The sequence below is a fragment of the Rhineura floridana genome, chromosome 6 (assembly GCF_030035675.1).
Source record: "Rhineura floridana isolate rRhiFlo1 chromosome 6, rRhiFlo1.hap2, whole genome shotgun sequence".
Taxonomy (NCBI): Eukaryota; Metazoa; Chordata; class Lepidosauria; order Squamata; family Rhineuridae; genus Rhineura; species Rhineura floridana.
This window is the reverse complement of record NC_084485.1, coordinates 135,504,842-135,526,536: the sequence shown is the minus strand read 5'-3', so window position 1 is coordinate 135,526,536 and position 21,695 is coordinate 135,504,842. Positions and strand designations below refer to the sequence as shown.

The following is a 21,695-nucleotide window of genomic DNA, read 5'->3' as shown; positions in this document are numbered from 1 at the left end:
CGACTTCCTCCTTCTGTTGGAATCGAACTCCGGCCGTGAGCAGAGCTTCGGCTGCGTTACCGCCGCTTACCACTCTGCGCCACAGAGTGAAGCATTAATCACTCTCTGGATCTATCCAGTCAACCCCCTATGGCTAGCTCTAAGAAGCCAAGATGGGCAAGGGTGAAGGGGGCAGGTGGTCAGCCACACTTCTTCAAGCAGCTTGTCCACATCCTCACTCTGCAATAACTGAAACTGATCCAGCTCTGGCTGCCTCCATTGGATTTGCTCTAACTGTGGCATCCAACTCTGTCCAAATCTAAGCGATATTGTCCCTAAAGTGGCTTGCAAATTTGGATCCAGTTGTGACAATAAAATGAGGAGGGAGGCATGTATGCCACCTCGGCGGAAAGGTTGGGTATAAATGTAACTTAAAAAAAAAAGTCACTAGACCCCTTTATGCATTATAAGTATATAATATGAATATATTTATTTGCGGGGGGGGGGAAGGGAAGAAGAGAAAGTCCCATTGTACAAGCAGAAGTCCTTCTGCTAACAAGACAACTATCTTCTTACACAAGTGGGGAGGGCATGAACAACCCCTAGACTAATTCTTGCTGTTTCTGGTTAAACAATCTAGGGAAGTTGATGGTCTCCCGATAAAAAGGTAGTGTCTGACTGGGTCCATTGTTGGGAGACCTCTGCTTGGACAGATCTAAAAAATCATGCCTCTTTGCCTTTACGGCAGATATCGTTTATGGGATTTCCAGTATGGTGTCCTATTGCTTCATTCCTCATGGCACTATATTCTGCAGTAAGGCCAACAGATGAGATCGTATGGAACTGTGCTCAGATTGGCATAAAGTCAGCATATAGTAAACCTATTAGATTGCCTTCGCTTAAAAGATATGATGGCATTCATCACTTAACAAATTCATAAGTGCAGTTTCAGGGCATCATCACATTTCTGCAACTCAGAGTATTGCAACAAGTGTCAGACATGTTATGAAAGTATCTTGTTTAGCTAAATTCTTGCTGACTTGGGTCTCAACAACAAAGCACAGCAGCAGTTGAATAAACATGCCATTTAACTGGTTATGCTCATAAAAAACATGTTATTAATATTATATTTGATCAAATGAAACCCCATTAAGTCTTCTTTGTTTTGTTACAATGAGCTGTATTTCAACAATGACTCCAATTTTATCAAAACATAAAACTGTATTATAATTATTGTTTATAGCACAGGTTAGAAGTATGCAGTGATGTTATTTGGGAGCTCTAATGATAACTTCCTATGGAGTTACACCCTCCCTTTACTCATCCACTTTCCCCTTCAAATCAAAATATCTTGGTTGTTAGAATAAAATAATAATAATGGTTAACATATTATCTAAATTGTTGCATCGACATAAAGTTGTGATTTGTGCAGTTAAATAAGAATATTCATAATATGGTCATAGGCATGCAGTGTTTTAGGTCCTTCTCCCCAATCCACTTTCATTAGTATCTAAGTGGCATCAGTACCCATTTAGTCAAACCCTCTTTTTTGTTAATGCACAAGGAGGAAAGGATATGATTTGGAACACCTCCAAACAATGGGCTCTTCCATTTTACATGAGGAATGAAGTCACACAAGTTAGGGGGGAACATTTTACATTTTTAAATCCCCTTTTTAAACTCCAAATCCATAGAAGGGTTAAGTACATGTTTATGACTCATCTGGAGATAGTGTAGTGTAGCGCCTAAGAGAACTTCCAGACATAAAGTTCAGTTCAGTCATTAATTTATTGCATGACCTTAGGCAAAAAGCTATTTTGTAGCATTGACCATTGCCAGCCGACTCAGCAGTCTCAGGATCTAATGTTGTGCAAAGTGGATGTGGACCCAAAGAGTGTTTGAATGGGAAACAATGGGAGCTACCTGTCCCAAGTGGAACATGCAAACAGCTCTGCCTTCACTTGTTACTTACCAAAGCCACAGCTTTTCCCTTTTCCAGGCTATATATATATGTATATATATATTGCGAGGGCAAGAAAAGCAGTTGAGAGTCAGGACTATGGAAAACTCCCTATGAACAAGCTTCAGGATCAGGCCAGTCACCAGATTCATTGGTGAGCTGGAGGAGTTTGGAGTAGACTGATGCTTTATACCAGGGACAGAAAACCTGTGGATCTCCAGGTGTGTTGGGTTCCAACTCCCAACAGCCCCAGCCAACCTGGCCAATTGCCACTGATAATGGAGTTGTGTTCCAACAACACCTGGAAGACTACAGGTTCCCATCCTTGCTTTATATAATCTGGCAAAGAAATATTCCCTTCCCGGAAGGCAGCCTGCTTAAAGATAAAGTGTCTGTGTCCTGTTATACAGACATGCAGATGGAGGATCTTATGCACCTACTGGACTTAGCAGGATAGAGGAGGGGGGTCCACTTGGGTTGCCAGTTGCTTGAGGGAAGAGCAATTACAGGGAGGAGGACAGGGCTACCTCATCCAGAAGCAGGGATAGAGGCCTCACTGTCAGCTTGGTCTTCTCCTCCATGGAAGCTTCTGCTGGGGTCACTGCTTTGGAAGCTACCTCCTGAGAAGTTTCAGGGGCTCTCCTCTAACAGGGGTTGTCAGCATCGTGAGCTATGACACTCTCAAGTAGGCCATGCTTCAAGAAGGTCATGCTTCCAGTTGCATCTCCCATTTTACAAATGAAGTGTTGGTCTATTACCAGTGCTTTTTTTGTGGGGGGGATATGAGGTGCTGGTACTCATATACTGATGAAAGTGGGTGGGTGCCAGCACAAAATGGGCTACAAAAAAAGAGGTGCCAGTACTCTGTACTGGTACTGTCCAAAAAAGCCCTGTTTACTACCATAGGTAGATGACGATTTAAGGAGGCTCTCTGAATCCCTGCTAATGGGAGCTAACCCCCCCACTGTATGTTCTTGAAACTGTTTGAAAGATATAAATATAGCGTACACTAGTATTACAAATGAAAAACTCAAAATCAGTTACGTGCTATATTAATTGGAATGTATTTCAAATGTGTAACAGATTCCCTCCATGTGAAACTTTAAAGCTAATGATGTAGTACTGGCACATTTTTCAAAGTTTCTTCTAATCACATATCAGAAAAAGCAACCCTCTAGACTATCCCTTAACATGCAGACTCATTATTTGTTTGCTCTTTTTTGTTAAGGTATCTGCCAAGTGATTGTTTACTAGTTAAGAGTGCAAAATCAACACAGAGGTACTGTAAAGGTTGTGATTTTAGGTTGTTTTCACTGTTTTTAATTATGTATTTTAAAACTATTGTAACCCACTATAGGACCATTGGGTGAAGGGCAGTTTTTTAAAAAATATATATTTATTTATTATTATTATTATTATTTAATAGCAGCATAGAATAGTAGAGTAGGAAGGGGCCTATAAGGCCACCAAGTCCAACCCCCTGCTCAGTGTAAGAATCCAAGATAAAGCATACCTGACAGATGAATGCCTCCAGTGTTGGAGAGCCCACCACCTCCCTAGGTAATTGGTTCCATTGTCCTACTGCTCTAACAGTTAGGATTTCCCCCCTGATGTTCAGCCAAAATCTGGCTTCCTGTGATTTAAGCCCATCATTCGGTGTCCTGCGCTCTAGGATGAGATCCTGGGCCTCCTCAGTGTGACAACCTTTCAAGTACTTGAAGGGTGATATCACATCTCCCCTCAGTCTTCTCTTCTCAAGGCTAAACATGCCCAGTTTTTTCAGTCTCTCCTCATGGGGCTTTGTTTCCAATAATAGGTGTCTCACAACATTTTTATATTCCTTACTTATCTGTGACATTTCCCCTCATCTTTCTCATGACTGATGAGATGATTTTTTTTTTGTGGCTTCCATAATTTGGCAGAAAGGGTAGGTAACTGTTAATAGCCTTCAGCTACTTTTTAAAGGTGCAACACAATGGGTGTACCTTTTAACTGAGCTGCAGATTCTTTGGTATAAATCACATCTTTATAAGGGTAATTTCTACTATCATAGGAAAGAACATTGTAATAGGCCCTGTTATAATAAGAAATATTGGAAAGAACACCATAGGATGTCATAGGAAACACCACCGTAATAGTTCCAAAATTGACCGGTGGGCCAGAGATGCCTTACCCTTGTCAGACGAATATATAGAGAATATGTAAAGCCTCCCTGAAAACTTGCTTAGACCTTATTAAAACCTTTTGTTTCCTTCAAAATTCCTTGGGATTTATTTTATGTAGAAACCCTTCAGAGCCAGTGTTGTGTAGTGGTTAGAGTGTCAGACTCGAACCTGGGAGCCCAGGGTTCATTATCCCCACTTGGCCATGAAACTCACTGGAGCCACATTCACACTGTACATTTATTCCACTATTATTCCACTTTAAACAGTCATGGTTTCCCCCAAAGAATCCTGGGAAGTGTAGTTTGTGAAGGGTGCTGAGAGTTGCTAGGAGACCCCTATTCTCCTCACACAGCTACAATTCTCTGAGTAGTTTAACAGTCAGTCCTTATTCCCAGAGTTCTCTATATATCCTATGGGAGCTGTGCCTGAATGACATGACATATGAGCACGGCCAGTTGCTTAGATTCACTACAGAAGGCCAGATTTCAAGGTGCATTAGGCCAATATAAGAGTGGACTCCTCTTCAATATGAATTTGCTTATTGTCACCTCTAGGATTCCCAGGATGGGGCCCAATCCCTTTACCAGACTTCTCCTTGAAGTACCCTGCACATATTCCTGCCTTTGTTACTGAACTCAGCCTCACTGTCATTTTAAGTGTCCCTCAAAGCACCTTGACTCCAAAGTTATTGCCATTTTGCCTGCTAGTAGCATGTACTTATCTCATTTCCCCTCCTCTTACCAATTAGTCTCCGCTTGCGTATTTACATGCTGTTTGCTTCAATAGTCCTTCCTCCTTCTATCACACACTGTATAGTAATCAATATTTATTTTTTGTAAGAAAAATGTAGATTGTGTTGATGCTAAGTTTTGGTCTGTTATCTGAATACTAATTATCCAACAGACTAGTATAAAACGTAGCCCTTCCATTGCACACCCTTGTCTCTGAGTTAAAGATCTCATTAGGCACGTTGGTCACGTTCACATACATGTTTTGCTGCACATGTGATTGAGGACATGAGGACACACACACACAAACACACACACACTACTTGCAATGCACATCTTGCAGCAGTCGCCCTGCCCAATCCTTTTCCTCTTGTTACGTTCTGCCTTAAAAGGAATCAAATACCCCATCCATTGGCCCTGCACAACACCAATTTCTCTGGCTTTGACTTCATTAAGTTCACACATTCTACATTCCACCCTTTACCATAATGGCTTAGATTCGGCTGTGAAGAGGATTTATATTGAGTGTATGCTTTGCATGCTCATGCAAGTAATCTTTAGGGAGCCTTTATAGCACCTTAGAGAGATGTTGCTGCTGTTGCTGTTTTTGTAATTTTCTCCACTACTGTAATAAATTTCCCCGAGAAATAAATGAAGTGAACATGAAAAGGAGCTGATTATAAAGGTTATAGAATCATGGACTGAACAATAAGGAGTCAGGTATAAGGCCTATAGTTAGCACAGACTGAGTATGAAACACTGAAAAATCCATGCTAATTTGAAGGCTACTCCCCAGTAAAATATATACAATATGTTTGTGTTTTAAGAGGGGAAAAAACCTCAGGTTTGCCAACTTGTTTCTGTCTGTGAACCTCCTGCAGCCTACTCTGAAGTCCCAGGATTGACTCTTGGCTAAATTAAGTTTTTGGATTGGGGGTATAGCTGAATCTCAATCCTAGGCATTGACGAAGTGCGTGTGAATTTAATCAAATGAAAATCAGCAGCAAATAGTTTTACGTTCTGAGGCTTCAATCCAGCTGCAGTTGTAGGCATCTAGTCATGTGTAAAAAACAGTGGACCTGGATGGCAATCCATTTGCATCAAAAGACACTTCAGGCCTCCTCTAGGGTGAGCCTGATCTCTCCCTTGCTGGATTGAGGTGTAAGAGAGGTGGGTAACCCAGACTAACAGAATGGGTGGATATCACGATAGTTAGAATTTGAGTTGTATCTGGCACAGCACTTTCTCTTTAAAAACTCTTAAATGAATTCAGATATCATGTGCTCCACTGAGAGCTCTGGGGAAGAGTCAGTTGATTTGCACCTTCCTCTAGCTCTATTTATTGCTGAGTGTTAAGGACAGATTATAATGTAAAATCAAAACAAACAAAAAACCAACCACCTCCCAGCAACCTAAAAATAATAATCAGAATCTAGCTTTTGTTACTGCACTGACAAGTATTTCGATTCAGGACAAAGGCATCAGGAACAGAACCATTATATTATCACAGATTGCAGCTACCATATCGTCAACTTCCATCAGCAGTGCATGTTGCCTACTGTGCTGACTTTAGGTTAACCCCCTAGGCAATATCGCCAACTTAAACAAAGTCTGAGTCGGTAAAACTGTATTTGTTTACACTGGTCCCTTGCCATGAAACCCCCACTTTCCTTGTTGTCTCCCACATTGCCAAAATGTTGTATGTGACGCAGTCAAAATCAAACACTTTCATTTGCCATCAGATTTAGAAACGTGCAGCTTTAGAACTGGGGTGGTTATCCATTTATGTTTGATAAAAGTAAGAAGGGTAGAAATAAGGGACTCAAATTCTGTGGAAGTGTGATGTTTTCGTATAAGAGGCAATTCTATGAAATCAGGGGTTTACACAACAGTTTATGATATTTGTTAAATCTAGTGAAACTTTTAGACGTTGCACTGGGAGCAGGGGTTCAGTACTAAGATGATTTTAAGGTATTTCCAGATGATATTCATCAAAACAACATAAAGTCCCTACATTCAAAGTAAGTTACTGGGAACATACATGATCAGGAAGCTTTAAGAACGTAAGAAGAGCCCTGATGGATCAGGCTAATAGCCCATCTAGTCTAGTATCCTGCTCTCACAGTAGCCAACCAGATGCCTGTGGGAAGCCTGCAATCAGGACCTGAGTGAAACAGCACTCCTCCCCATGATTTCAGGCAACTGGTACTCAAAACATACTACGAATTTCTGCAATAACAGATTTTTTTTTTTTTTAAATGTTTCCACAAAAAGAATCAAGACAGAGCATTTTATCTCAGGTCACCTAAAGAGTTCAGAGTGAAGGTGAGAAATGAACTGGTGACTTTCTGGATAGCACCTCCCATTCCTACTGACTATGCCACACCAGCTCTAAATCTATCTGTTGGCACCAATGTCTATAAACAAACAAATAGTCCTTGACAATCCCCCTCCCCCCCAAAGCAGAGTTAAGGAAAAAGCACAGGATTTTGTATCACAATAAAACAATTATCATATTTACAAACATTCCGATAATAAATACTTAACAGTCCAAATCCTATGCAATGAATTTCAACATAAGCCAAGCGGGTTTCAACACAAAGGTTTGTTTTTGGCTACTAATATCTGTACCAAAACCAGGAGGAGTATCAGAGGGTTGCAAGTTTAACTCTGGGTATATATCAGGACCACAAGACTACTGAATGACCCACCATTCCAACAGCCATTCTTAATTTGTACTCAGAGGGAGGACGAGATTCTTAGTTTGCATGTACCCACTTCCAGATTAAAGGGAGAGGGGCAGAGGGTAAATTTCACCCAAATCCCACAACCTTTGGTAAAACACTGTAGATTTGGGATGCATTCTAACTTTAGAAGATGAAGGTGATTTTGCATGCATGCTAGGCAAAATGCACATGATGACCAGTGTGAAACTGGCAAATAGCCAATAATCAAGGCACAACTGGAAATATATTTGCATAAAGCACACAGCATCAAATAAGGAGCACATCAAACCAAAACTTGTTTTTGATAACCCGTTAATGGAGAGCTAGGCAAAAATTGTTTAATGAAATGTTTGTTCCGAATAGCTCACTCTGCTCCAGAGTCTTCCATTGCTTCCATTGCCTATAGAAGTTGAATTTTAATTGGATAATTGCATTTTACCTACCTGAAAATCCATTCTGGTTTCTATTTTTCAGTTAAGCACCTTTTTTTTTGGTGCCTGCCTTGTACTGCAAAAACATTGGGATCAGCAAACACCTGGTAGGCTACAATATATTGGCCTAGTGCATATGCAACATTTCCCAGGTTCTTAACCATTGGGAGTGCGCCTTGGGCTCGTACACTCCTTCCCTTATCCCCTCCTTCCTCTTTTCTTCTGCTACAAATCCTTCTCTCTTTCCTTTTCTAGTACATACCATGGTTATCATTCTTATTTTATTTTAATCATTAACTGTGGTTTATAAACCTGTTTTAAAGCAGCAGTTTAAAGCTAATCATGGCTTGCATTAATTTGATGAAGACAATACTAACTACGTTTGTGACACTGGGAAATGTTACATCTGAACAGGGCCATGGCTAGGTGGCCCACCAGGTATGCAGACTGTGACTAGGATGCCCAGTATTTCAGGTGTGGTCCCTTAGCATAATTTCATGTAGGTGGCAAGGAGGGGGGGAAATTGGGAAAAGGGGGTGGCCGAGAAAAAGTTCTGGTCTGCCAACTTTAGGCTTGGGTTCCCCACCTAGCTTTGGCACAGCCTCTCAGTGGCTCTTACCCTGCCCAATGTTGGCAACTTCCTCATATTTCAGCCTTAGTTCTTGGGTTGACATTGGCAGAAAATAGTAGATAGTGAGCCAGAACACCCACAGCTGGGTTTAAAAAACCATAGGGGGGATTTGTGTTCCTTTAGATGTTGGTGGACTATAGTTCCCATCATCCCTGAGGCACTGGCCATGCTGGCTGGGGCTAATGGGAGTTCAAGACCAGCAAAATCAGTTTCTGGGTGCCTGTTATAGAAAGAGACAGCTTAATGTATTAATTCAAATTTCTAGAGTCCAGGAAAGACGTAAATGTACAAGCAAAATTCTTCTCACTTTTCTATTTTTGTATGCCTTTGGAAACCAGACGCTGGTGGTATAGCTTACCATAATTCAATTTATTATAGCTGGCAAGGTACAGATATGTGTTATTTTAGTTAGAGCTTTCTCTAAGTATTAGCAGAAAGAAGGGGGAAAGCTCACTACATATACACAGCATATTGAAACAAATGGACTGCAGAGCCAATTTGCTAACTTTGTTAGGATGAAGGAGTTTTGAGAGCTTATAGAAAGATTACTTTTAATTAAAAGGCCTGTTCTGGGGGCTACACATGTTGGCAGGGAAAAGCGCAGGCAGCAAAGGGGGGGGAGGAGGAGGAGGGCAGAAGTAGGGCAATTACTTACATTGACAACCCTGGTTGTGCCAGTAATATCCCAGCAGACACTTATCACACTTAGGCCCTGTTGCTCCCTGTTTACACTCACAAATTCCTTTTTCATTACAGCGATCACGGACTGAGCCAATAGGGTTACAATTACATTCTGCAGAAACAAGATAACACACATAAACTCGGTATAGGGGTACAAGAGTAAAAGTCATTCATTACTGATATGGGTAACAATGGCCAAGTTTTAACTATAGAGGAAGATCATCTACTGACGGTAGAGAAGAGACTGCTGAAAAGTCTACTAATTCACTGGTTTATAATATTAATCTTCAGTGATATATAACTCCATAAATGAGCCATATTCCCCAATCCAAGATGGATCCCAGCAGTGGCACCATCACAGCCAGCCACAACTTTCTTTTTTCTTAAAAAAATTACAAAGGAGAGAAAAATATGACAAAAAGATTGGAAGTGAGTCCTGTGTTGCAGTTTGGATTAAAGGTGAGCTCCTGTTTGAAAATACCAAAGACTTCATCTAGATATTCAGCTAAACAGTTCCACTAGTGCAAGCACATGGCTGCACAATAGGGAAGGAAAATGGTGAAAGGCACAAACCTGGACCCAATGGATTTTTGTGACAATGTTTGTCTGATAAACCACTGGATCAGTTTACTGAAATAACTCTTCCCCTTATCCCTCTCCTCTCCTCTTGTTCCCCCCCAAATATGTTCTGGGTCCCCCCCCTTTAAGATCAGATTTAGAGGGCACAAGGGGGAGGAGAGGAAGGGCTCATTCCATTGCAGAGCCCAAAGTGCTTGCAGTAGGGGAGCAATTTAGTTGGATAATACCCTTAATGACACATTTCCATGGAGGAAAAAGAGCAGAAAATGAGCAGGAAGAAAAGCAAAGAATGAAGTCTTCAGAAGTAACTAACTGTGACAGAGCTTCCAACGTGGCCTTCATGTGTTACATCATGTTAATGAGCATTAGGACAATTTTATTTCAGGAAACATCAATAATACACCATCAAGTAAACTCTGTTTTAAATTATTAAAATAGGTAAGACTCCATAGTTGATGCATACTGCTGAATATTTTCTAAATGGCAATGCAAATGCACTTTACTAATTTCCAACGTAGTCTTCCTTTATGTTTATGGGCATTAGCTTAATTTATTCATAGCATTTTAGTGATTAGAGTTCACAGGCTGTTCTTTTTTTTTTTTTTGCAATGTTAGTACACCTTTTAAGCTATGCCACAATATCCAACTTGAGAGAACACAATGGGGAATGGATGAATTAGACTGTCCCAGAGCTTTGGTCAATAATGACTGAAATGTAAGCTTTTCATTTTTGTTACCATGTTGAATGCAAGGATGTAGAGATGGAAAATGGAGAAATGCACAGACTTTGACCCTATAGATTTTTTCTGATAATGTGCATCAGATAAACCACTGGATCAGTTATATTGAACTGACTTTTTTCCTTATCCCTTTTTTTTAATTTTGTTCTCATTTTGTATCCCTGTTAGCTCTAAATCTCTGGAGAGCTTAGCTGGGGATTGGGTGTTGCTTTAATAATGACCAACTAGATTTCCTATGACAATCCCCAGGCAGGCTGCTGGCAATTCCCATGGATGCAGTCACTCTCTGTTCATGTATTTTTCTTTTCTGGTCAGCAATTGGGGAGCCAGATTTGGCTCAGGGCTAAGTTGCCAAATCCTAACCCTAAAATGATTGCATGATACAGGTGTTTTAAGCAGAGGCTGGACAGCTACCTGTCAGGGATGCTGTTGTTGCATCCTGACTAGATGATCTCCTAGGTCTCTTCCAACTCTATGATTCTATTGTAAATTTTCACATTAAAAAAAAAAGGTTGTCAATGACAAAAGTGCCATTGATTTGCATCAACATATTGCTGCCTTGTTTAACTCTTGTTGTTGGTACTTCTGGTAGTTCCTTGTGGATCTGATTTTGACTGCAGATACACTTGTGTAGATAGGACTGAGATTTCAAGTTAATAACTTTCCCAACCCCCGATATCTGCTGCTATCACATGCAAATAGTGGAAGTATTTCCTTTTGAATTTAGAGACCATGCTGGGCGAAGAGCTCTATTTTTTCGTTTAATCATTCCATTTACATTTGTTCCCTGGCATTTCATTCAGAATCAGTGATATCACAATTGACAAAGCAGGAGGGGAAAACTGAGAATATTTTAAGATTGCAAACAGGAAAAAAAAAAGCTCCAGGGAAAAGTGTTAGGAGTAGAAAATATTACATCTATTCCTCAAGATGTCAGTTCTTACTAATTACAGATGTCACTTCCAAAGGACAGTAAACTAGTGCTACTGGAGACGACTTGGCAAAAAGCATTGGTTCAAATAATGATAATCTTTCCTGTCAGTTTGTAATCAGCATTAATTAACAATGTTCATGACAATTATGCCCTTGGTAGGAGCATCCGACCATGGGGTATGTCACACGGAAAAATAAGGAACAATTCCAGTATGAATGTGATATTCAGAATTTGCTTTTAAATGGGTGCAGAAAAAAGATTGTCAGAGGTAGATAAATGTATTTAAAACCAGAGGTTTACACGCAAATAAGAACTAATGGGCTTTTACCTGTTTAACAATATTGGAGAAATCCTGTCCTTGCCAAAGTCAACTAAAGTTTGGCATTGGCTTTAATGGCGATAGTATTTTGCTCAGCCATGTTTAACTGGTGCAAAGTAAGCATGCACCAAAGAAGTATTAAGGGCTGGACATGCTATCCATATCTGCAGCTAGGGATGGGAGAGAAATTCAATTCAGTTTAAAACCAAATCTATCAAATTCGCATTTTTCAAAAAAATATGAGAACTGAAATGCAGCCATCTTTTGAAACATGCACTTATTTAAATTTTGCAACATATTTCTCCAATGTTTAGAAAAATGCAGATATTAGGGGAGATGTGCATAAAATGAACATATTACTGAAAATAACATACAAAAATGCATTGTATTAGGAGAGATAGCTTACAAAAGGGTGTACTTTAATGAAAACTGCATAAAATGTGTTTATTAGGAGAAATTCACACTAAAATGCCAGAGAATTTGCAAATTCCTACAGAAATATGGAGAACTGAATTTCAGATTAGAAAAATGAGGGAGAGAACTGAAAATGACAGATCTTTCCATCCCTATCAGCAGCATGGGCAATCATTCCTAAGCTATGAAATGGGGTACTCCAATGTGACGCAAGATACCTTCCAGTGCAGCAAAATCAATTAATCACACAGCTATTTGCTCCTGTGCACCTTTAAACTAACTACACATCTATGGGAATGCCCCTTGCACAATGCACTGTTCTGGCCTGGTGAAAATCTCGTATTTTTGCAGCCAAAGGAGAGATAGTATTGTGAGTCAAAGCTTGTACTCTAATAATCACAGTACTTGGGCAACTCTCAAAGCACCCATTACCTTAAGAGATGTGTTGAAGCTCTGGCTGGAAAATAATGTCTGGGGCAAATTGTGAGATGACTGACTGAATGGGCACTTCTAGAACCAAACAGGTAAAAGACTACATACTCCCCCTCCCTTCTCTCTGTTGGTACAGACTTTTTAGTTCAGTGGGTATCAGTCTCTGAAACAGCAAAAAGGAAGGTTTGAGAAATCTTGTTCACAATGTATCTTATTACAAAACTTCGGGTCTTTGAGACAAAAATTAGATGAATGGTCTTTAATGGACCATGAGATGTTATGATATTAATAATGTGATGATTATGTATATGAGCAGATTGTATTTTATATTGTACGTCGCCCAGAGTGTCCGTTCAGTCGGACAGATGGGCGTCTGCTAAATAAAATTTTATTATTATTATTATATGACATAGTTTGAGAGCCAATCTACATATTCAGAATAACAGACTATATAAATTCAGACTACAAGTAACCCTGTTTGCATATAACCCTACCTCCCAGTAGGTGGAAAGCTAGCTCATCAGGAAGGAAGGTTCCAGTTTATGTCTTTTCCTAATGTGTTAGTTTTCTGCCTGCAGGGATTTTTTTAATGGAGTATAGCAATCAAATGCACATGCCCTACTCACAGTCTGTAGTATTATAGTCTGAAAAGTGCTTTACCAAAAAATTATTCTAAATGTGTTGCTTGGCTCTTGTTTTTATTTGCTGGAGCCAACAAGCCAACAACTGTTTAAACTAAGCATAAAGTTAGGAATTCCCTTTCATGTTGAAAATACTTCAGTGGGGGTTAAATAAAACCACCTTTTAAATCATGGTTGTAAATTCTGCTTATGTTGCCCATGTTTTCTGATGAAGCGCAGCTTCAGCCAGTAAAAGGCTTTATCTAAGGGCCTGTTCACACAAGTTTTTGCTAAATGTTGACCACCCACAACTACCTTCTCAGTCACATGTCTACCTCTGGTTAAATGAGAAAACTTTAATGTGTAGTAGCCTACACAGGGGTACAGCTCCAGCAAGGCCTGTGATTATGCCAACAAGACTAAACATGACTATGATCAGAGCTGGCACCAGAGGGTGACCAGGTTGGGCCCTGGCTGAGAAACCCTGAAGGGCCCCTCCTTAGGGTGGGTGGATAGCACTCTTGTTCCACAATCTGCGGCGTCAGCTCCTGACCTTGCCACAGATTGCAGAGAGGGAGCTCCTAGGCATCCCCCTACAACCATGCAGGCCCACAATGGCCACTTGCACGCCCCACTTATCTCTCCTATTATGGTGAATGCTTGCCGTGCTGCATGCGTGTGCCTGCCATCAACTAAAATGGCGGCTGAGGCTTCCCTAAGAGGCTGACACCCCTGCTGCCATCTTGGTTGATGGCAGGCATATGCACACGTGTAGCGCACATGCGTGCTATCAGCCCCTTAGGAAAGTCTCAGCCACCATCTTGGCTGATGGCAGGCATGGGTGCACAGTGTGGCCAGCATTTACCGCAGCAGGAGAGGTAGGTGGCACATGTGGATGGGCACCGTGGGCCTGGGGCAGGCTGGTGCCCAAGGGCCCAGCCATGTTTGGCACCAGCCCTGACCATGATTGTATGTGTGTGGGGAGGAAAGCTCCTGCCTGTAAATGTACTCAGCCTACTTCACAGTAATGCTTTCCCCACAAATGTGGATTTGCAGATAGAGGATCAGGATTGCAATGAGACCTGGCTCTCACGTTGAGCCCATGGTATCTTCTTGGAAATCTGGTCAAGATGAATTCATGCCAACATGTTTAATACATAGGGGGTGTGACCTAAAAGTGTAATGTAATAGTAAAAGAAAATGTGTTAACCCCTGTGACATTATCTCCTATATATTTTGGAAAGTAGTGTGTTTGCTATGCATGTGGACATCTCTTAAGATTATCATGACCAGATGTTTGGCTCCTGAGATCAAGGAGCAGGGTTTCATCTGTTTGGATACAATTGGACACCATTTTGAATCAAGATGGTGGTGTAAATCTTTCAAAACTGCAGATTTTAACTGAAAATGGAAATGGACTGCCTTCAAGTCGATCCCGACTTATAGCTACCCTATGAATAAGGTTTTCATGGTAAGTGGTATTCAGAAGGGGTTTACCATTGCCTCCCTCTGAGGCTAGTCCTCCCCAGCTGGCTAGGGCCTGCTTAGCTTGCCACAGCTGCACAAGCCAGCCCCTTCCTTGTCAGCAACTGGGGGCAACTGGGCTTCTTGGGACTATGCAGCTTGCCCATGGCTGCACAGGTGGCAGGGCATGTAACTCCTGAGCCACTCACTGTGGGGTGATCTTTAGCTGGCCCTTGACACCCAGGAGACATGAGTGGGGGTTTGAACTCACAGACATTGGAGTCCCAGCCAGGCTCTCCTCCCCACTGTGCTATACCAGCTGATTTGAACTACTGATTTCAAAATTGCACTGATTTGTTTCTTAGAATTCCCAAACAAGGTATGAGAGATATGAGGCTATTATTCTATAATTTACACAGATGTGTGCATTGTATGGCTCCATGCACTCCAAAAGGCCCTGCAGCCTCTAATGAAATTGTATGTTCAGATGATTCCAGCCACATGCATTGTGTGTTGTATTCCATGTAATTTTGGTGCCACACACTACAAAGTAAATTGTATGATGGCCCTGTTATTAAGGTATGCAAAGGGAAAGCCATAAATAGTTGATCACTGATTGCAATTTAAATATTGCTATATACCAAAATTATCATTATCTTAAGCAAAATAGAACTCTAGTTTAAACTCTATTTTTGACAAATTATATTTCCTTTTGTAAAAAAATGCAGTCAATGTAATAACTGACAAATGGTTGGAAAATTCCCACCTGGCCATTCCTTATTGGTTCCCAAGCTAAAACAGAAAATGATGCTTTGCATCTTGGCTTGTGCGTGATTTAGAAAGGATATGTGATCAATGATAGAAAGCCAGCATTCTATTTACTTAGAAGGAGTTCCACTGAGTTCAACAGAACTTAACACTTCATCAGGGATTTCAGTCTTAGTATTTCAGTAGATCAGATTATAAATCTTCTGCATGTGTCTATAAGTGCTGAAGCCATTGAGAAATAATTAAATAATATAGCTGTAAGCTATATAGGTCTACATTAGAATGCAAAAATCTAGGTGCCACTGAAACCTAAAAATTTACTTCTGGTGCCCGGGCTGCTGAAGAGAGTAAGAAACAGGTTTCTTCTCCTTTGATGGGCTGATTTTTGTAGGAATTGAAGGAAGGGGTTCAAGTTATGATTTCCAGATAGGGTTGAGCCCTGGTACCTCTCAATTAACCCGTCTGAAAAAAAGGGGCAGAAATCACGACACGCCATCAAGAACAGGGTCTTGCATATCACTGGTGTGCTCCTGTCTCTATCTTTCCTTCCTTTCAAGATGGCTCTTTCAAAGTCCAACCAGCTCTTTAGCTTTACAACCAATTAGATCTCTCCCACCTTGATTCAGCACTTTTACGTGCACAAGTGGTTGTCCTCCTGATTCAGAGAGCTGCTGCAACTATGGAGCTCCCTCAGGCTGCCCCAGTTACGGTGCTGGTGCTTTTCTCTCCTACCAGTTTCAAGTTTGAAGAAAAATAGCAGCTACCTCTCACAGATCTCTGAAGCTACTCTGATATCAGAAAGATAATATTCCTTGTTTCTATCAAACACTAATTAGCAAATGATGCTCTGTTTAATATACCCTGTACTTGTCAGATTTGTTAATTGTATTGAGCAGGCCAATATGAGTGGCTGTTGTTACGTGTCTGACACACAGTTAGCATTAGTGCAGCACAATTAAGTTCAAAGGAATCAATCTTTTCATTTCACTTAGCACCAACTGACTTTAAAAGAGGCATGAGCAATTCATAGTGTGTGCATGCATATTTCTTGATGCTGTGTCTGTTTTATGAAATAAGGTATTTGAAAGATTATGAACTAGAATGAACTAACTTTTGATTGATTTCTCCCCAGATTATTTTAACATGCAGATTACTGTGGATCTGTCGGACACAAAATATACTTTAAACTGCTAGAATAAAGCATCTCTCTGTAAATTATAGAAGGATTGTGGTGGATAGATGAAGTTCTAATCCAGGCATAAAAGTAATATTTTTTAAAATAAGTAATACTACAAAGCTCTCAGATGTGCAATTAAAAGAAGACATAGAACGTTTTCAGTAGACCACGTTTTTGAGACAATTTGGTAGCTAATGACCATAGACTGAAGCTATATTTTTAGTGTATAATAAGTTTTTAATCTTGGAAATACAAAATGATGCTCCCTAAACAGCGTGTGAAGAAAATGGTTGTTCCTTTAGTGTAACGAAGTTTTGGTAGACTCTGCAATATATTGCACTTAACTAATGACATGTATTTTAAGAAAATAATTGGCAAGCATGTACCATAGTTTATGTCTATAGAATCCTGCATTGAAAAGGAACTGGAATAGATGACTATCATAACCCATCTCACTTCATGACCTTATGGCAGTCTTGTAGAACTTATAACCCACCAATATATGATGGCCTACTATGGACCAAAACGTGGAATAAAAAAGTAAAGAGTAATATTAGCAACAACCATAATGTTGTGCTGCCTATCTGTGTTGCAATAAAAATAAAAATGAAGTTATCAAGCACCTGGCAGCCTACAACATAGGTCTGGTAGGCTGAATTTGGCTTGGTCAGGCCAATTTATGTTGTTTGGCCTTATCGGCTGGTTTAGGATGGGTTTTCTACTTGGACAACCCTTCTGTGTAGAAAGCTGTATGAACTCTATATGTACATCATAACAGATCTTGGATGCACATTTGTCTGTTTTGATGTGTGTACACACAGTTGGTATACTAATGACCTGGAGCAAAAGGGCTGCATGTGTTTTTATAACGTGATAATTTCCTACATGTGAATGATATGTGTTGGAAGTCCATCATACCTGAAATGGCCTCATTTCATGGAATTCTTCTATGTTTGCATTTGGGTTAGACACCATGACCACCCATTTTCAGATTGTGGCTTTGTCTAAAGCATTGTAACCAAATGGAAACAATGTATTGAGCTGTTTGAACAAACTCCTTCCAGAAGATCTATCCTGTGATGGAAAATAATGGCCAATTTCCACTTTTTGATTTTGGTAGTTAACAGGAATGCATATTGTGGCATATCTGTGAATCATTTTCTTTTTGTAGAGCTGGGTCTTATGCTTGATGGTTTCCTATGGTCAATCTGATTTTGTTTTTAAATGTTTCTGTTTATTTTGACATATATTAATACGTGAACACAAACAAGGAGTACCAACATTGCTCTTGATGATAAAGGTGCTAATAAAGTCTTCAGATTCTGTATGATTGCCCTGATTGCTCATTCATATAAGGGCATCTGGCCCAGCATGTGTTTAATTTATCGAAATTAGATTAGTACCATATACTATTATTGTTCTGTTATATATACTGGATTAAATTACGGGCAGGTGGTGTAGTCTGTGAATCCTGCAAATGGATTCTATTATATAAAATCTTCAATGGAACTTCATACTGGTGCATCCATGGCTGCAGAGGCAAAGTATGGATCCATCAGTTTGAACTTGGTCCTGATGTTCAGGTGATTTCTTAGGAGTGGTGGAATTTGAGCAATCAGTACTATCATATTTTTTTTCAGAGATGTCTAAAAACACTTTAGCTGCGGCCATTTCAGCCATATGTAATTCTTATTCAAAAATTCAACCTAGAGATTCAAGGCTAAAAACAAATACATGTAAGGTACATAGATCTCCACTGAAAAAGCTCATTCTGGCTCAGCTGGTAAAACGAAGAGAAACGGTGGAAATGTCTTGCTTATGTACTAGAGGTCTGGACAGCTGAAAAAAGGCAGAGAACGGAATGCCAGAATTAGAATGAAACTGACCTATGCATACATTTTCATCGTCCAGCTTTGCAGAAGCATTTCTGTAGTAGCCCAGCCTGCACAACTCACAGTGCTGCCCTCTAGTGTTGTGTTTACAGCTCACACAAATGAATGTACTGAGCAGATTGATGTAACTGCACCGGTTGGAGTGGCCGAAGCATTCACAGTCTTGCAAGGAAGAACAAAAATGTACACAAAGGGTATTCTGTAGCAGTTATAGCAATTCACATGCTCTTTTTTTTTTAAATGAAGCATGAATAGATTATGAATGAACAGCAGCACGTTAATTAACGTTACGGTAGCGTACATGGACAACCACAGATGTCTGACTGTATGAAAGTGGTATCTCTTTTCAGGCAGGTTAGAATGATTAAACATCCATTACATAGCACTGAGAGTAGCTTTATAGTCAGTAGGTCTAATGGAGCTGAAGCATTTGCAGTTGTAAACCTTTCATGGGTTTTGTGGGATACTTCCAATATGTTTTGCACAGTGTGCAGTGGTAGCCTCCTTTTAAAAAAACACCAAGTGATCTTGTCAGAAGCTAAATGCGATACTGGGAATTTCTCATGGCCTACATTGTATATTAATTGACCATATTCTGGACGAGATTGCACTCCCCTTGAAGGACAAAATTTGCATATTAGGTGTTCTTATTACTTCAGCTTTGTCACTGAAGCCTCATGTGGCCTTCCTAGCTTGGAGTGCCTTCCAGAGCTTGGAAACGTTACTTTTTTAAACTACAACTCCCATCAGCCTCAGCGCATGGCTACTGGATTGGGCTGATGGGAGCTGTAGTTCAAAAAAGTAACTCTTCCAAGCTCTGGTGCCTTCAACCATAGCCAAAGTGTTTCAGCTATGACCCCTTGTGACAGACATGGCCTGGTCACAGCAATCCATATTCCCATATCCTCTAGGTTAGATTGCTTACATTTTATGTGGGGTGGCCTTTTAAGCCTGTCTGGATACTTCAGTTAGTTCAAAATACAGTCACTAGGCTGCTAACTGGGACCAGGCTTTGGGTCCATAGCTCATCAGTGCTTAAATAGCTACACTGGCTCCCATTCCATTTCTGGCTCAATGTAAAGGATTAGGGCTTATGCACCATGTATGGCTTAAGGCTGGGGGACATGAAGATTACCTGCCTCCACTTCAGCTTGCACGTGCATTAGGCTAGTCTTCAGTGACTTTTCCCTAGGTATCCCCACTGTCTGAGGTGAGAAGAAGGGTCTTTTTGGTGGTGGCACCCCAATTATGGAATGCTCTCCCTGGAGAGATTTGCCTGACATGTACTCTACTATCTTTCAGGCACCAGATGACACCAGAATCTATTTTTATGCTGCTCTTATTTGACTTGCTTTTATCTTTTTAAAATTGTTTCTATTTTGTTTTTATATGTCGTATACCTGCCTTGAAAAATTATTTGAAGGGTGGGATAAAATAAACATTTGTAATATGAGCAGCTTTTATTTCCACCTTCATGTCCAGTGCCTCCCATCGCATGTTCACACTGGCTGTTCTCATAAAAATCCCCATCATGAATCAGAATGAATGGAACTGGGGGTGCACCCATTGAACATGTTTGACATCTAAAGAAGGAAATGGATGCTTGATGTACGTGCAACTGCCAGCTTTGGTAACCCTTGCCTTGGAGTATCATGGAGGCTATTTCCTTCAATACGCCAGGGCCCTGGCACATGAAAGTAAAAAATCCAGTATGTGAACTAAATCTTATTTATGGGGAAATCAAGGAAAATGCAAGATGGCAATCTGCCACTCGGGCAAGGCATTCAAATGACAGATATCTCTTCCCAACAGAAAAGCGTACCCACTTTTGTGGGTATGTCTTTGATCTATGTCTCAATGGCTGACTAAGGAAAAACAAATAGATCACAAATGCCCAGAAAAGTTATAGTTTGAAGTTATGATTCTAAGGCTCAGTTAACACCTAGCAGCAACTGAGAACTGTTTCCTATAATCCTTCCCATACCACTCCAAGACTGAGTGGATGTAGGAACCAAATGAAGGTGGAGCCAATTGCATTGTTCCTTCCTCCACCTATTCGTTGTCAGAGCTCAGAGGGTGTCATTTAGGTGTGAAGGAACCACACAACTGGCATTACTTAGTCACAGAATGATGTAGGATGTAAATCACAGGGAGACGCCCATGCCTCTGTCTGGTAAATGTGTTGGACCACAATCATGCTTGCTAGTTAGTAGCTCTAACATTCTCCTCTTTCTATAGCATTCTGACAGCTCTGTGATAATTCCCGTATTTTATTTCAAATTAAGTGTCAATTAGGATTATCAGCCTACATTTAAATGAAACCATGCATTTATCGTACTATATTAGGGAAGAACGTCAGATTCACGCAGTCAATTAATCACATGAAATGGCTATCACAGACCACCTATCACAGCCAGAGCTTTCTAATTGCTTGTAGGGAAGGGCCAGAGCTCCATGGAAGAGCACCTACTTTGCATGCAGAAGGTGCCAGGTTCAACCCCCAGCATCTCCATCTAGGACCAGGAGAGAGCCACTGCCAGTCAGTGTAGACATTTCTGTGCTAGATGGACCAATGGTATTCTTAGGTATAAGGCATTTTCCCATGAAGTGTTTCACCGATAGTGGCCAGCATATGAAGCCAAATGGTCATCACTGGGTTAGCAGCTGCTTCACCTGACTGAATGCCCATGGCAAATGCTCTTAAAGTGCACAGAAAATAACTATTCTCTTGACTCTTGTAAATGTGAGATACTTGAAAGAGTTAAAAAATATATATAACCCAAAGCAGCTTTCCCCAACCACATTAGCCTGGAACTTCCTGAAAGAAAAAAAGTTTTTCATCAATTATTCAATTTCTTAAATGAAGCTTTATGAGGAAGAACCCTACTTCCCTTTCCTCCTCTAAGCAGTGCCTTTGATCAGCAGTTGTCTTGATTTTTTGGAAATACAGTGAGCTATTAGCTATTTAGTGCTGTCTGTCAACTGTCAGCTTTCTTCCCATGAGCACTGAAGTAATGCATGCCATACAGACGGAGACTAAAGAGTTTTCAGTGAT

At 40.5% G+C, this 21,695-nt stretch overlaps 1 protein-coding gene across 9 annotated transcripts in view; it reads right to left on the bottom strand.

The window, feature by feature from the left end:
• Positions 1-21,695, bottom strand: part of NTNG1 (netrin G1) — a 327,946-nt gene that overhangs the window by 37,325 nt on the left and 268,926 nt on the right. For 5 of the 9 annotated variants that reach the window (XM_061633866.1, XM_061633873.1, XM_061633865.1 and 2 more), the window contains 2 exons: positions 18,635-18,802; positions 9,276-9,413 (listed from right to left, as the gene is read on the bottom strand). The exons of 2 other annotated variants lie outside the window; for them this stretch is intronic. In XM_061633866.1, coding sequence (XP_061489850.1) covers positions 9,276-9,413; positions 18,635-18,802 — 306 coding nt within the window. The remainder of the gene's footprint in view (positions 1-9,275; positions 9,414-18,634; positions 18,803-21,695) is intronic. 2 more of the 9 variants (XM_061633869.1, XM_061633870.1) reach the window with 1 other exon arrangement.